Source organism: Falco punctatus, assembly GCF_963210335.1.
Source record: "Falco punctatus genome assembly, chromosome: 20".
Taxonomy (NCBI): Eukaryota; Metazoa; Chordata; class Aves; order Falconiformes; family Falconidae; genus Falco; species Falco punctatus.
Window position 1 is genome coordinate 2,963,038 of NC_137600.1, and position 13,419 is coordinate 2,976,456.

Consider the following 13,419-nt stretch of genomic DNA (forward strand, 5'->3'; position numbering starts at 1 on the left):
ACTTACTCAGTGCTTACAGGTGCTTGTATTAGAAGCAACTTGCATTAGGAGGAGACTGCAAAGAGCACTTTTGGAGGAGCAGGGACGTTAGAACAGAAACCAGCTAAACCAAACACATCTGCCCAAATAACAGGGACTTCCACAGAACCTCTGAGGTCCAGACATTCCTAAAACTCTGACAGGGTATTCAACCCCCCCTCATTAAGATCTTCATCCAAATTTTTTCAGATGCTAAATCTCTTCATAATGAGCTAATCCACACTTTGAGAGGCTCAAAATTCCGCTGTGGCTCAGACACAGGCACGAGGCCACCCGGGTGCAGAAGATCGCAACCGGAGATCCAGAAACGTAACGTTTTCGTAACGCTGCAAGCTAAAACCGGAGCTGTCACGATGATCAGAAAGTTGTTTTGTTCTCTCACAGGATGGAGAAGTCCAGGAAGATCTTTGTCAGTGTCCTCCTGTTCGTCATGTCTGTGGAAATCTGCTTGGCTCAACACTGGTCTTACGGCCTGCAACCAGGAGGAAAAAGGAATGCCGAAAACCTGGCGGAGTCATTTCAAGAGGTAGGTTCCAGGTTGTAAAACAAGCCCGTTGTTTTCGCTAGGACCCTTTTCCTGTAAAAAATGCCAGCAAAAAAAGGGGTGACACAGGCTTTACTGGATCTCTGTCTCTTTCCCCCCAAATGTACACCCCTCTGTGCATACCCATGCACCTTTTTTTAACGTAATGATGGGAAAGCAGCTGGCATTAGGGCAAGATGACGGCTGAGAGCCTTGCCTGAAGAGCAGTGCTGTCTGCTGCGGAGGCAGGGACCTGGGCGGCCTGCTCTGAAGGAGAGATGGAAGTCTGAGCTCCAGCTTAAACCCCATTTCACCCTCTCCCTAAACTGCAGCCAAACCCCGACGGGCTGTTTTACGGTAACGTTCACCCTCTTCAGCTGGCATGTGGTAACCGACCAGATCACAGGATCCTTGAGGTTGGGAAAGACCTTTAAGATCATCAAGTCCCGCCATTAACCCAGCACTGCCCACCTCTCAACCACGTCCCCAAGCGCCACATCTGCACAGCTTTTAAACACCCCCGGGGATGGTGACTCGATTAAAAGACAATGCAGATGTGGAAGGTTCTGCCAACCAGGGGCTTTCCCATCCTTTCTAATACTTCACGTGTAGTCCCTCACAGCAGTACTTCCAGCATCCTGATTCTAAGTTTGCTGCAGCACCTGGGAAAGAGGTGGGTATCGGTTGTGCAGTGGAACAGTTTCATCCTCACCTGTAACTAAAGTTGCTTTAGCAGAAAAATCTCCTTTCATGAAGGCTGTATCACTTCCCAATCCAGATTGCAAATGAAATGGAAAAATTAGGGGAAGCGCAGAAGACTGAATGCCCAGGCTCGTACCAGCGCTCCAGGTTCAGTGATCTGAGGGAAGCCATGGTAAGTAACATGGGTTTTCCTTTTATCATTCTGGGAAAATTAGGGGACTGGTCCAGGCTGGGACAGTGCGTGGAGGGAAGGGACAAAAGGTGGTGGAGAAGGAGGAAGAGACATGCAAGTTTAGTCCACATGTGGCCATGCTGGCTCTGCCCTTATTATCTGCATCATTCTCCAGTGCCTCAGAGCTACAGTCCTAGGACAGGGCTACATTATTCTTATGCTTCCCTTGGAGCAATGTCATTACTCCCTCAATTAAAAACAAAATAAAGTCAAACACATTCTACCTTAATACAAATCTATGCAGCATTCACAGATGCTTAACTTCAAAGGCGCACTTTGCCAGCTAAAGGATCCAGCCATATGGAAGCTGCTGCTCCCAAGGTCCCCAGACTGGGAAATGTATTTTCCATTAGATGCTCTAATGCAATGACAGCAGCGGCTTCACATGCAAACCAACTGCCACAGAAAGAACACTCCCCAGCAAAAATGTGCTCTTTAATTAATATAGCAACACCTTGATCAGGCCAGATGGTCACCACTTTCTGGGAAGCGTCTCTGAGCTGTCCTAAAAGTCGAAACACTCAATCTGTACTTCATTTTTGAAGCCAAGGCCAAAAGTTTCAAGTATGCGCTCTAGCCTTCCACTGAAATCTGGCCTGAATAAAGGCTCATAAACTCTGCAACAGCAATGCAGACAGGTCAGAGCCTGACTTCCATTGGATTTTCACACAGAAACTACCTAAACAACAGGGCTTTTTAGGTCACCTTTAATGCTGTTTCTACTGAATATAAAATGGAATCTTTGTGCGTGACTCTGGCTTCCAACAGCAGCGCTACCTGCAGAATAAAGAGCCAGCAACAGTAATTTTGTTGTTTGTTTGTTTACAAGAGACTATATTAGGCAGGCAAAGATACCAGAATAATTATCAGGATATTTCACATAAGTCCTTGACACTTCTTGCTCACTGAGGGCAACTTGGCCTGTCTTTGCTGAGCTTAAGACACTCCCCACTCCCCAATAATATTCTTAAGTTTGTTCAGAAAGAGCCAGTAATCTTGCACATAAATGTAAAAAGGTCTAAGCCTCTGCACCAAACACTAGTTTGCATGTCTTCTTCCTGTAGCATAGTCTGAATTACGTGCCCTCCTTATTTTGAGCTGCTTGATGACACCGAAAACAAGTTCAGCTTTTTCCAGATGCAGCTTTTCCGATGTGCCACATTCCTGGAGCTGCTACAGGAACATTATGCAATAAAAGGGGAGGTGTCCGGCAATGATCCACCCCATGGAAAAACTTTTTAAATCGATTTCCATAATTTCCTGGAGAAGCTGGTAGCGAGCATAAACAAAAATACACCTAGCTAAGGCATGTAAGGGGAAAAAAATAACACGCTCAGACAATGCTTCTATCCAAACCACTTCAGGCTTTCAGCTGGGAGGGAAGAACATAAAGAAAGAGTCAAGTAGGAGACCAGGTCCAGCAGTACGTGCCGCAGGAACACGACTTCCAGCTGAACAGTCCTAAGGTACACAGGGAGTGGTAACAGGGCAACTGTGGCACTCCACAAAGACCCTGTAACACTCTGGCCAGCACAGCTTTCGTGTCTCTGGTCTCTTGGCCAACTGCTTAAGCTGACCGAGACATTCTACATACCGATGCTTTGTGCATGTTCACGCTCCTTGTCCTAAACTGCTGTCAAGTGTAGCGTTCAACAGCTGCTGGTGGACCCATTAACAGATGTAAACGTGGTCCTGCACTTTGGGATGAAAAGGGCCATTATAAGCGTCAGTTACATTATACTGCACGATCAGATCCACGGGCAGGTGGCAGAGAGATCAGGTTGGGTCAGATTTATATCGCTCTAATCCTCCTTCCAATGGAGACCACGCTATGAATATTTTAGCATCTGACCAGGCGTTAAAATTCCATCATCAAAGTTATTTCTTCTCTTCAAAAAAAGCGTTATGATTTGTATTTACAGGAAAGTCTGATCGAAGGAGAAGCTAGACGAAAGAAGATTTAAACCCACAAAGCGAAACGGAACAACAGACCCAGAATAAAATTTCAAAGCTACGTTAAAATCAATTTCTCTTCCAACGGCCTTTGCTTAGACTGCATTATGTGAATAAATGCTCTGAAGTTGCATTCAAATAGTAGAAGATAACTGTTGTGTGGATTAGATTACTAGTTTATGTGTAAAAAGAGCAACATTCTGGTCCAGCAGTGGGGACTCAGCAGCACGGGGTCTGCTTTGTGTCCTGCAATGAAAACTTGGATGTGACAGCTTTTGTTTCACATGCACAGACAACGCCTGGACAAAGGCACTGTCTGATCTCACTAGTCTCTGGATAAAACGGTAGTACAACTTTGTTAAAAATCAATAAACTTACTGTTGGAATTAATTCCACTCCCACTTCAATAGCCCATGTAGAGACACTTTCATATACTCTTTTCTTACTGGTTCACGCATTAAAAACTACATTTATTTTAAAAAGGTATTTACAAACTTTACAACAGTTAATATATTTTTAAAAAAACCATGAAAATTTATACATCTTGCTTTACAGACTTAGTAAATCATATGTCATGTACCCAGAGAGATGCAGACTCCCTTTCCAAAGCTTAGCTCCTACTCTGTTCTTCAGAGCCAGTTTAAAAGCTGTATCTTTTGCTGATTCAATTAAAGAAGGGGGGGGGGGCGGGTATTTGCAGTCCGCAGAGGTGGGTGTTTAGTTTAGCTAAAGGATCATATCCAGGATCTCAAAACACATTCACAAAAACACGTTACACAATATCCATATTCTCCTGAATTCAAGACAAACATACCCCAAAGGTTTAACACGTCATGAAACCTTTATAACACCGACAATAAAAAACAGACATCAATTAATACCATGCATATTAGGGCTGAATTTCAGAGCTGCTGAGGACTTACACCTCTGTTTAAAAAAAGACAAAACCTGCAGACCATGCATGTGAAAAACAGGTTCCAAGTATGCAGTCATGCACATCCAGAGATTTCTCTGACAGCCTGAAACCTGAACAGTCAGACCAATACAGCATAAACAGATGCTTTTCACCTTTTGTTAAGCTCCTCTGTGTTCCTTTGTGTGATCTCCGTTAGTGCCCTAAAGGTGCTTTACTGTTAAAAGGAGCAGATTAGGTGAACCTCACCTGCTTTTGAAAAGCCCCTCTCCTGCCATGCAATGAAATCCCATTACTGGTTTACTTTTTTCTTTCTGATGTAGTCCTAGGAAAAGCTCATCCTGGTCCACTAGATAATTTGGTCTGCAACAGTAAATGTAAGATAAGAGGTTTTAATTAAAAGAGAAAAAAAAAAATTGAAAGAAGGTAGTAATGGGTCAGGAATGTTTTCACTATATATATATATAAAAAAAGATTACAGTTAAATTACAGACATCTTAAACTTATTACTTGCATTTACAATTATAAAAATAAATAAGGAGAGAAAATCTGGGCCGTTATCGCTACAAATCTAACTCACTGTTAATCTGTGGAACATCCACTGGGCTGCACAGCGTGAAGGTTATTAGATGCAGGTTCTCAAACCCCACTGCATATACATTACAGGATTTTCTGCCACTGCAGATCACAGAGCTGTTCTCACTGGAACTGGTGTCCTTTCCTAATCCAATAATCCACTGAAATGGAAAGCTGTCTGTTTCTCTCTTCCCCTGGTGTGGATTAGAGCCTGTAACATTTTTAAAGGAATTTATCCCAGCATGACAAATTTTAATTAAAAGCTCCAGAAAACAAGTGTTGAGCATATTTATCAAAAAAAAAAAAAACCAAAAAAAAAAACCAACCCTCTAAGACTTGAAATTTAACACTAGCTTTGAACAGCACGACTATGAAATGGGATTAGATTTTGTCTTCTCTACAGACGGGATATTTAACTTTGAGATTTGTTTTATTCAAAACTATGGATCGGGTAGAAATGCTGCTGTTTGCTTTCATTTCTGGTGTGCAGAGATGACATCATTACGGATGAGTCCCCTGCTCCCGTTTTTAGCCCTCCAATTTAAAAGACATGAGATGACATTTCCAAAAGCATCCAATTAACATGGAAAGATGATGCTCATTTTGAAAACTAAGTAGCGAGACCTTAAATTGGCTTTCAAAATTCAGTCTCAGAACTTCAGTCAGGCAGGTACCGTATCAAAGAGCAGGTAGGTAACCGTTAAAAAATAAATAAATCAGGGGTCTGGTGGGATTTCTCTTCAGTGTGGGCACTTAATTCCACTTAATTAAAATTGGTCAGGCCCCATGCTTATTCACACACTTAAATGCCCAACTGCCTTTCAAAATCTGACACTTAGAAAACAATGCTTTTTTCTAAAACTGGCACGAAGCCCTAAACCATTTAAGCACAGGACAGAAATTCCATCTTGTAGCTCCAAGCAAACTACGCTGAGAATGTAACTCTTGACATACCACAGCCAGCAAAACATGTAAGAAAACCCAACGCCTATTTGTGAGTGAGTTTGCTGGAAGGCAAGAAGGAGAAGCAGGAAGACTTTACAGCACTTCAGACTCTAGAATACAAATAACGCTTAGAAAGCAAAAAATAAAAAAATAAAAAAAAAATCTCTCACCATTAAACCCCTTTCTGGCACAGCAAATTTGCATTTTCAGCCCCTAATCTCTCCGGAACGGAAATGTGCTCACTCTGTCCTTCAGCATCAGCTGTTCCTTCCCCTCCAGCTAAGGGTGATGCCCCCTTGGATGGTGATGACACTTGGACAAGTGTCCATCTGGCCAGAACACAAAGGCAGCCAGAAGAAAAGCCTGGACTGCGTGGACAGCAAAGCCAGAGAAGGAACCTGCCCGGTGAGACAGCGCAACTGCGAGGCAGCGCAGACGGGAAGGGACCTCCCCTGCTTCTTAAGGAGCTAACCCTATAGAAAAAGTATAGTAGAAGCCAAAGATCAAAATAGAAATGAAAGGCCTCTTGAAGCCACTGCTGAAATCACAAAGCACTGAACCTTCCTGGACTTCTGGGGGCACTGGGGTGCTGCTGGGACTCTCCGGGTGACTTGGGCACCTCGCTGGCTCAGGTATCGGCACAGAGGAGAAAACCACTGTCCTTATTCCTAATGACTGGCAGCTGCATGATCCAAGGAAGGAAAGGAGGGGAGAGGATAATTAATCACTCCCATGCTAAGTACTCTGTTCATAAACCTAGTCCGTAAAACTGCAAACCCCAGCAGTCAGGACCAAGACCCCTCCAGTTACAGAGCATTACGTCAAAGAGTCATTAAAGATCAGCTGAAAAATTCTTCCCGAGGTCAGACTTCCTCTAGAGAGGTTTTTCTGCATGAACCAGTTCCGTCCTCCAGGAAAAAAACAACTGCTGAATGCACAAGGTACACCTACGAGTTAAAGGTTATTAAAGCAGATGAAAAAAAAGGCAGGGAAATAAGACTCAAAAGTCACTGGAAACCAAAATACCCAAACCTGATAGCTAGGTGGTCTACCCAGGACCGACAACCCCTTAGCTGGGATTGCTACAGCCTCCTTTGTTTCTGCTGACTTACCAAAGGAGTTAAAAGCCAACCTGCTCTGAAAAGGTACCTAGACCGCGTAACAGGCTGATGTAGGGTCGGGACAGGCACTGCATTAACAGCAGGTGGTGTTCAGATGTGCTTTTCTACAATTGAGATCACGTCCTGCTGTTCTTCCTAAAGCAAAATTCTCACCACAAAGTTCTGGTTCAAGTGAAGTTTCAGAGGATCCTTCGGTTCATGACGTGCAGCAGAAGGCAGACGGAGTTTACAAGAAGAGGAAGAAGCGGACAAAAAACGAAAGGCAAGAAAACCCTGCGGTTTTCAAGTCAAGCAGCATCTATGTCCGAGAACATAAGGTGGAGCTGACAGTGCACCAGGGAGAGGGGGTGAACCATGCTCAGGGTGTCCAGAAAGGTTTCCAAGATTTCCCCTGAGAAGGCAACGACCCAGAGGCAGCTGTACGTGTGCTACAGCAAACACGACGGCGGGTGCATGCGACGCGACTGCGGCGCCGCTTCCAACACGTCTCCGGCCTCTCTGTGATGAGAATCTGTGTGACCCCTGGGTGACAGCTGTCCCTTACGGAGCCCTGCAGGCAGCAAAGCCACCACAGCTTCTGCAGGTTTCCTTCACTGAAGCCAACGTAACGCAGAAGAACCAAAGAAAGGACTAGTTCTGTCTCAACAACAACAAAAAACCCCAACCCTAGGGTTTCATTGGCTTTATTTTTCCCTGAGAAAGGCTTTGCTGAGAAAAGCTTTCATCAGGTTTAACGACCTTCAATTTTTCAGTAAGGTAATGAAACCCATTTAAGTCATGCAAGCAGCATAATGGTGCAGTGGCCTGCAAAAAAACCCCAACCCAACAGTATTTGTACCTACTACTGTGAGCAACGCCCTCAGCAGCGCTTTTAGTGGGTGTCCCCGTCTCCTACCCGATAATCAGAAGCTAAATGAGAGCTACAGTTAACAAGCAAAATTATTTCCTGGAAGAGAGAACTGATGACAGAATCTTCATCAATACTGATGATAAATTAAGAGGCCGCAACCTGTAAGCAAACAGCCAAAGTTTTGTGCAGGTTCAGAAACTTGGATCCAAATTCCTCCACTGGTCCCTCTTTATGATGAGGTTTTAGGAAACTTTGGACTTTCCAAAAAGTTTGAATCTAAACTTTGCAGGCAAACTCCCGTATTTCCCAAGTTCCACAGTGAAAGAGAACAAGTGATGTTTCTCCCTTTCCTGGAAAACATCAGTAAAAAATAACAGCCCCCACAAATGCTGTGTTTATAAACAGGCAGTCACACAGGCAGAATAGCAGGGCAAAACATTCTGCCTGAATGTGACAAGAGAATTAATTCTTCCCAATCAAGAAAACCTCAAACTTCACTGGCTTTGCTGCTGCTGGGAAATGTGGCACCATCAGGCAGCTGCAACTGGGGTCCGGGGGAGAAATATATAAAGATAGTTTCAATTAAATAGCTTGACGAGAAAAGTGAAGTTCTTCACAAGGCATCAGTTCCGAAACAGGCAGTTTAGAGAATCCTGCTCCACACAGCAAAAAAAGAGCTGCGATCTTCAGAGTCACCTGGATCTTCTGAGAGCAGAACAGAATAGAAATGCACTGCAAGCGAATTTTTAACTGAATTGTTTCTGGTTTCAGCAGGACAGAAGTGCCCTGTAAGCCCCCGCCCCAGGGCTGCAGCCCTGATAACAGAGCTCAGAGACACGCAGCCCTGAAAGCTGCAAGATGCATCTGCCATGAACTAATCGCAACTGGTGACGTCCTGGTTTTTAACCTGGAAGATTTCAGTGGCAGCTCAGGCACAGAGAAATGCTGTGTCTAAGGCCCACCTGGTCCTAATATAACAAAATTTGTGTCAATTTTTTGGTCACTATGCAACTAGGAGGACAGGCTATTCTAACAGTGGGCAACAGCCTTTTCCTGCGCGGATCACGTGAATTTAAAAACCTTAAAACCTAAGATCGTGTCATTTTTTCTCTATACAAGTAGAAAGAGTGATGCTTAGACAGAGCAGGGAATAAACAGCTTAAAAGAAAAATTAAACAGTTCATCCTATCCTCCATAGGAAGAAAAGCTGCAGAAAGCTGGACTAATCCAAGCAACAGGAAATTAGGTTAATTAGCAAGTTTTGCACATGCATCCCAGATCTAAACTGCTCCTTGAAGTCTACTGGTGGTTACAAACCTAGGTGAAAGGAGGCTAGGGAACAAAGTGCAAGTACTGCCACAAAGGGGTAAAAAAAAAAAAAAAAACACAAACAAAAAAAAAAAGAGGATGAGAATTATTTATATTTGTGTGAATCCACCCAGCCAAAGTAAAGGTTATAGTTACTATCAGACTTTGTTTCTGAGGTCAGGATGCATAATTAGTTTTGCACACTCTATCCTCTCAGAGTTGCTGGTACCAATTCAGCTTCTACTCTTCTACATATTCCCAGGAGAGAAGCAACTTTTTACACCCTATTAAAAAGCAAAAAGATGAAATATTGTACCAAGCCCCTGATACAAGTGCAAACCAAGCAGGTAACATAATGCAGGGAGGAATATCAACTGCTCTGTAGTGTTAAAACCAGAATCAACAGTGAAATTATGACAAAATACTGGTGAACCTAAACTCTCCATTGGGAGCAAGCAACTGCCACGACTCGAGCAGTGATGGTGTAAGGCAGAATGTCTGCCCTTCATCTTAAATACATATGATGACTAGCAGAAAAAAAAAAAAAAAAAAAAAGACTTCTTATTCTGCTAACAATGCTCAGGTCTCTGCCTGCAATCAAGAATCTTAGGAGACTGCTCATCATACACCGGCACCTGACATCTCACAACTTCGGAACGGCTGCGGTCTGCTTCGCTTCACGCAGCTCAGGGCTTGGTGATGCTTCAGGGACAGGAGGGATCAGGGCACAAGCACAGCTGTAAAGCTGTACCGAACTTCTGTGCAAATACTGTAGGACACAGCTCACACCGGCGTGGCTTGTTTCAAACACTGGTGCACATCGCTACCGTGCCAGGTTTACACTAGGAATGAGCTGCCGAAACTGCATCAGCGGAAAAAAAAACCTCAGGAGAGACAAAGACTAAAGACAGACAAGAATTCCAGTAGGGTGGCTTCTGCAATGCGATTAGTGTCTCAATACTGGAAAGATAAACCAGAGGTTAGGGAATACAGTCACCAGCACAGTTCCTTTTGGTATTTCCCAAAGAAAACTCCAAGGGGAGTGAACGGAATGGCAGTGAGATCACCCAGCCGTAAGGTCAGAGAGCCCCAGCACGTCAGCAAAAAGAAAACGTCCATTTCACTGCAGGCGCTTGCTGTTAGACCAGCAAGTGACGGTCCTCACTGCAAACCTTGCTCGGAAGAGACAACGCTCGATTTTCTGGTTTTTGGGGGTGGCGGGGGAGGCTTGGCTTCACGTCTGCTGGGTAGCGGTGGAGCAACCTGAGAAGGTAAAACAAAAACACACAGAAAAAATAAGCCATTACTGGCAAGTTAGGACATTTTGCTTCACCGAACAAGAAATGCAAGAGGTCCTGTACTACTTGATGTGTTTTTCAGGACCAAATCTTTGAATTCAGCCTCCCCGTACTACATCAAATTGATGACAGGGGCAAACAAGGACAGATCCCCAGGAAATAACAGAAGCAGATGCCTTTTAGTTGCTAGAATATGCTTTAGTTGCGGAAAGACTTTAGTCGCTTCTGACCTGCAGCCTGACTTCAAGTCAGAGCCATCTGTCCCTCCGTCCCACCTTTTGTTTATCAGTAAAATGGCAATAACCCCATCTTCCTCTAGGTTTCAAAATTCAACTATTTTTATCTTGCTGGCTCGTTGAGCTGCACCAAGTAGGGGCCAAAAGGATGTAAAACGCTTCCAAATCAGAATGCTACAACTAACTCCGTGAAACGGTAGCAAGTGAAGTTCTACTAAGGCATGCCACAGCTTTGCTGCCAGGCACAGAGGCTTGTAGGATGTTTCTAGTTCTCGCAGAAAACTGCGCTAGCGGGGGCTCCTTCAAGTCTCTGCTCTTTTTAAGGGGCATCCTGTAAACAACTGAGATGTGAAAGGCCAGGTGAATGGGAAACTTGTGTGGCTTACCCACTGGCTTAGCCAAAACTGTCAAGATTTCAGGAGTATTTCAGCTGAAGGAGGACAGAGTCAACTTTACAACAACGATGTAACAAAACCCTTCAGAAAATACTTTTACAATCTCTCTTTACAGCCCTTTGAATCCTTTTCATTTGGCTGCAAGCCAAGGTCAATGTTGCAAGCCAGAACATATTAGTAATTAGTTTTCTTACAAGACTCAAGGGAAAGAGGCTCTTTTATTAATCCTCTTGAACCAGTGACTCCCACAGCATCCCTAGAGCTGGCATATTTCTGCCATTCATGGCACCTACAGTAGCTATACTGCCCTTTTTCAGAAGCACAGTCAATTCTGACCCAATGAAGGGCAAAATGGAAAACCTCCTATTTATCCCATGCATCAAGGCTTTATGCAGTGTTCATCCCTCTCTCTCTAACAGAATTAAGTGATGAGCTCTTTTCTTGTCTTCCTGCGCTGTGAGAGGTAGCATATTTTAAGGGCAGTCATCCTTTAAATTCTTTTGGGGCAAATTCCAGTTCATCTCATTAAGGTACTCTGTAAATCTTCTTTGCAAATCAGACTGGGGAAGACATCCCCCCGCTTTCACAGTTACAAAAGGATGCTTTCTGTTGCTGCACATTGGAGAGCAATTAGTGTCTTGGACCAGAAGCACCTGAATTTCAGGGGCAGAAAAAATGATTCTGATACAATGAGCCGAGTCCTTGCACATTAAGTACCTGTGAGCCGTTGGGCATCCCACAGTGTAAGAGAAACATTAGTGATACAGGGTAAAGAAAAGTGGTAATTTGATGTTCCTAGAAGATACAAGATAAAGAAAAGTGGCAATTTGATGTTCCTAAAAGGAAACCAACTCCACGAAATGGAGAAAAAGGCTGTGGCTAAGATGGTGATATAATACAGGCTGGTTTAAGTTACTAATGACACATACTTTGAAAAACTAGATTCTTCTGAGCTGAGGACTCAAAAGGAGACATTTGTAATTTCTGCAGATGTGTGAATTCTTTCCCCTTCTTTTTCAAGACTAGATTACTGCGCTATTTTACATCAAACATGTTTTTGAAACTTTTCAATCATTGTGCTTTGTTTTCAATGTATCTTCCCACCCCCACACACAGTTTGCCTAACCAAGGACAACACAACTCCCACTTGGAAAAGAAGGGACTGCACTTGATGGCCTTCTCCTGAAGCAAAAAACTTTTTTTATTCTTTTGTGGTTTCAGGGAGTGAACCAGTAAAATGATTAGACAAGTTTCAAGTAGCACCACCCTAGAAGCAGCTTGGAAAATTCCACTGGCGTTTCTTTCTCAAAAGCTGTTCTCCAAAAAAGTGTCAGCTCTCATTTCCTTACCTCCACAGAATTCCTCGGGTTGCTGTTCTCATAGGGTTTGCTTTTGGGCGGAGGTGGGGGTGGGGTGCTCGGTAAGCTAGAAGTTGCCAATCCATCAGCTTGCAATGAGGGAAAACCTAGAAGCAACAACAATAATAAGAAAAGACATTAAAGTAGGTGGAAAGGGAATGGGAAATGGGATCGACCATGTAGAATTTTAAGGGAGATTCACTTAAGATCTCGTGCTTTTGATCTGCTAACAGTTCTCTGCTGTAGCAGCTAAACCCAAATGGATCTGTCAAAGTCAAGTCACAGTTGTATCTCCCTGAAGTTCAAAATGCCCAGAAGAGTTCCATCTTCATCAAATGAATCTAAGCGTATGTGAAAAATGCATGCCTGAGAGAACAGAAAATTGAATCCATTATCACATCTGCAACGTTCACTGGGGTCTCCTTTCAGCCTGGGCCTCAACCTGAGAATTCACTTTGATTTTAACTCCAGTTGATGGAGTAGATAAGTACCCAAACTTCAGAAGAATTCCTGGGAAGCTGTCCTGGTACTAATGGCAATTAAAACCACTTGCTAAGTAGAAGAGTGAGGTTTCACATTCCTTTCGCATATCTTTCTTCATATAGTATTCCTGCATTTGTTTGTGTTTCTCGTTGTCTCCCCACCCCTGATACCCATTTTTTTGGTTTTAACCCTCTCACGATAGTTTTATGCTTGTTTAGTACATTATCTATACTGGATTCTGACTTTATCTATACTGGACACTGAATTTATAGCCACCTAAGAGGAAGGACAGTCAGGTCCTACACATGATCTTCTGTTCTTTTAAAAAAAACAGCAGTAGAGGGAGAAATGCAACGACAAGCAAGGAAGTTGTCAGTGGTGACACTGCAGCTGTATTTTTATTTCAGCCGTATTTATATGTTGCTCCAGAATTAACGACAGGGCTTACTGGAAAGTAACTGCGCCAATTAGTCATTTTGCTTATTGT

At 43.5% G+C, this 13,419-nt stretch overlaps 1 protein-coding gene across 1 annotated transcript in view; it reads right to left on the reverse strand.

Annotated features, from left to right (window-relative positions):
- Nucleotides 1–3,906: 3,906 nt before the first annotated feature.
- Nucleotides 3,907–13,419, reverse strand: part of DOCK5 (dedicator of cytokinesis 5) — a 101,724-nt gene continuing 92,211 nt past the window's right edge. The window contains exons 51-52 of the mRNA XM_080370323.1: nt 12,441–12,556; nt 3,907–10,425 (exon numbers count right to left, since the gene is read on the reverse strand). Of these exons, the coding sequence (XP_080226449.1) occupies nt 10,324–10,425; nt 12,441–12,556 (218 nt within the window). The 3' untranslated portion in view covers nt 3,907–10,323. The remainder of the gene's footprint in view (nt 10,426–12,440; nt 12,557–13,419) is intronic.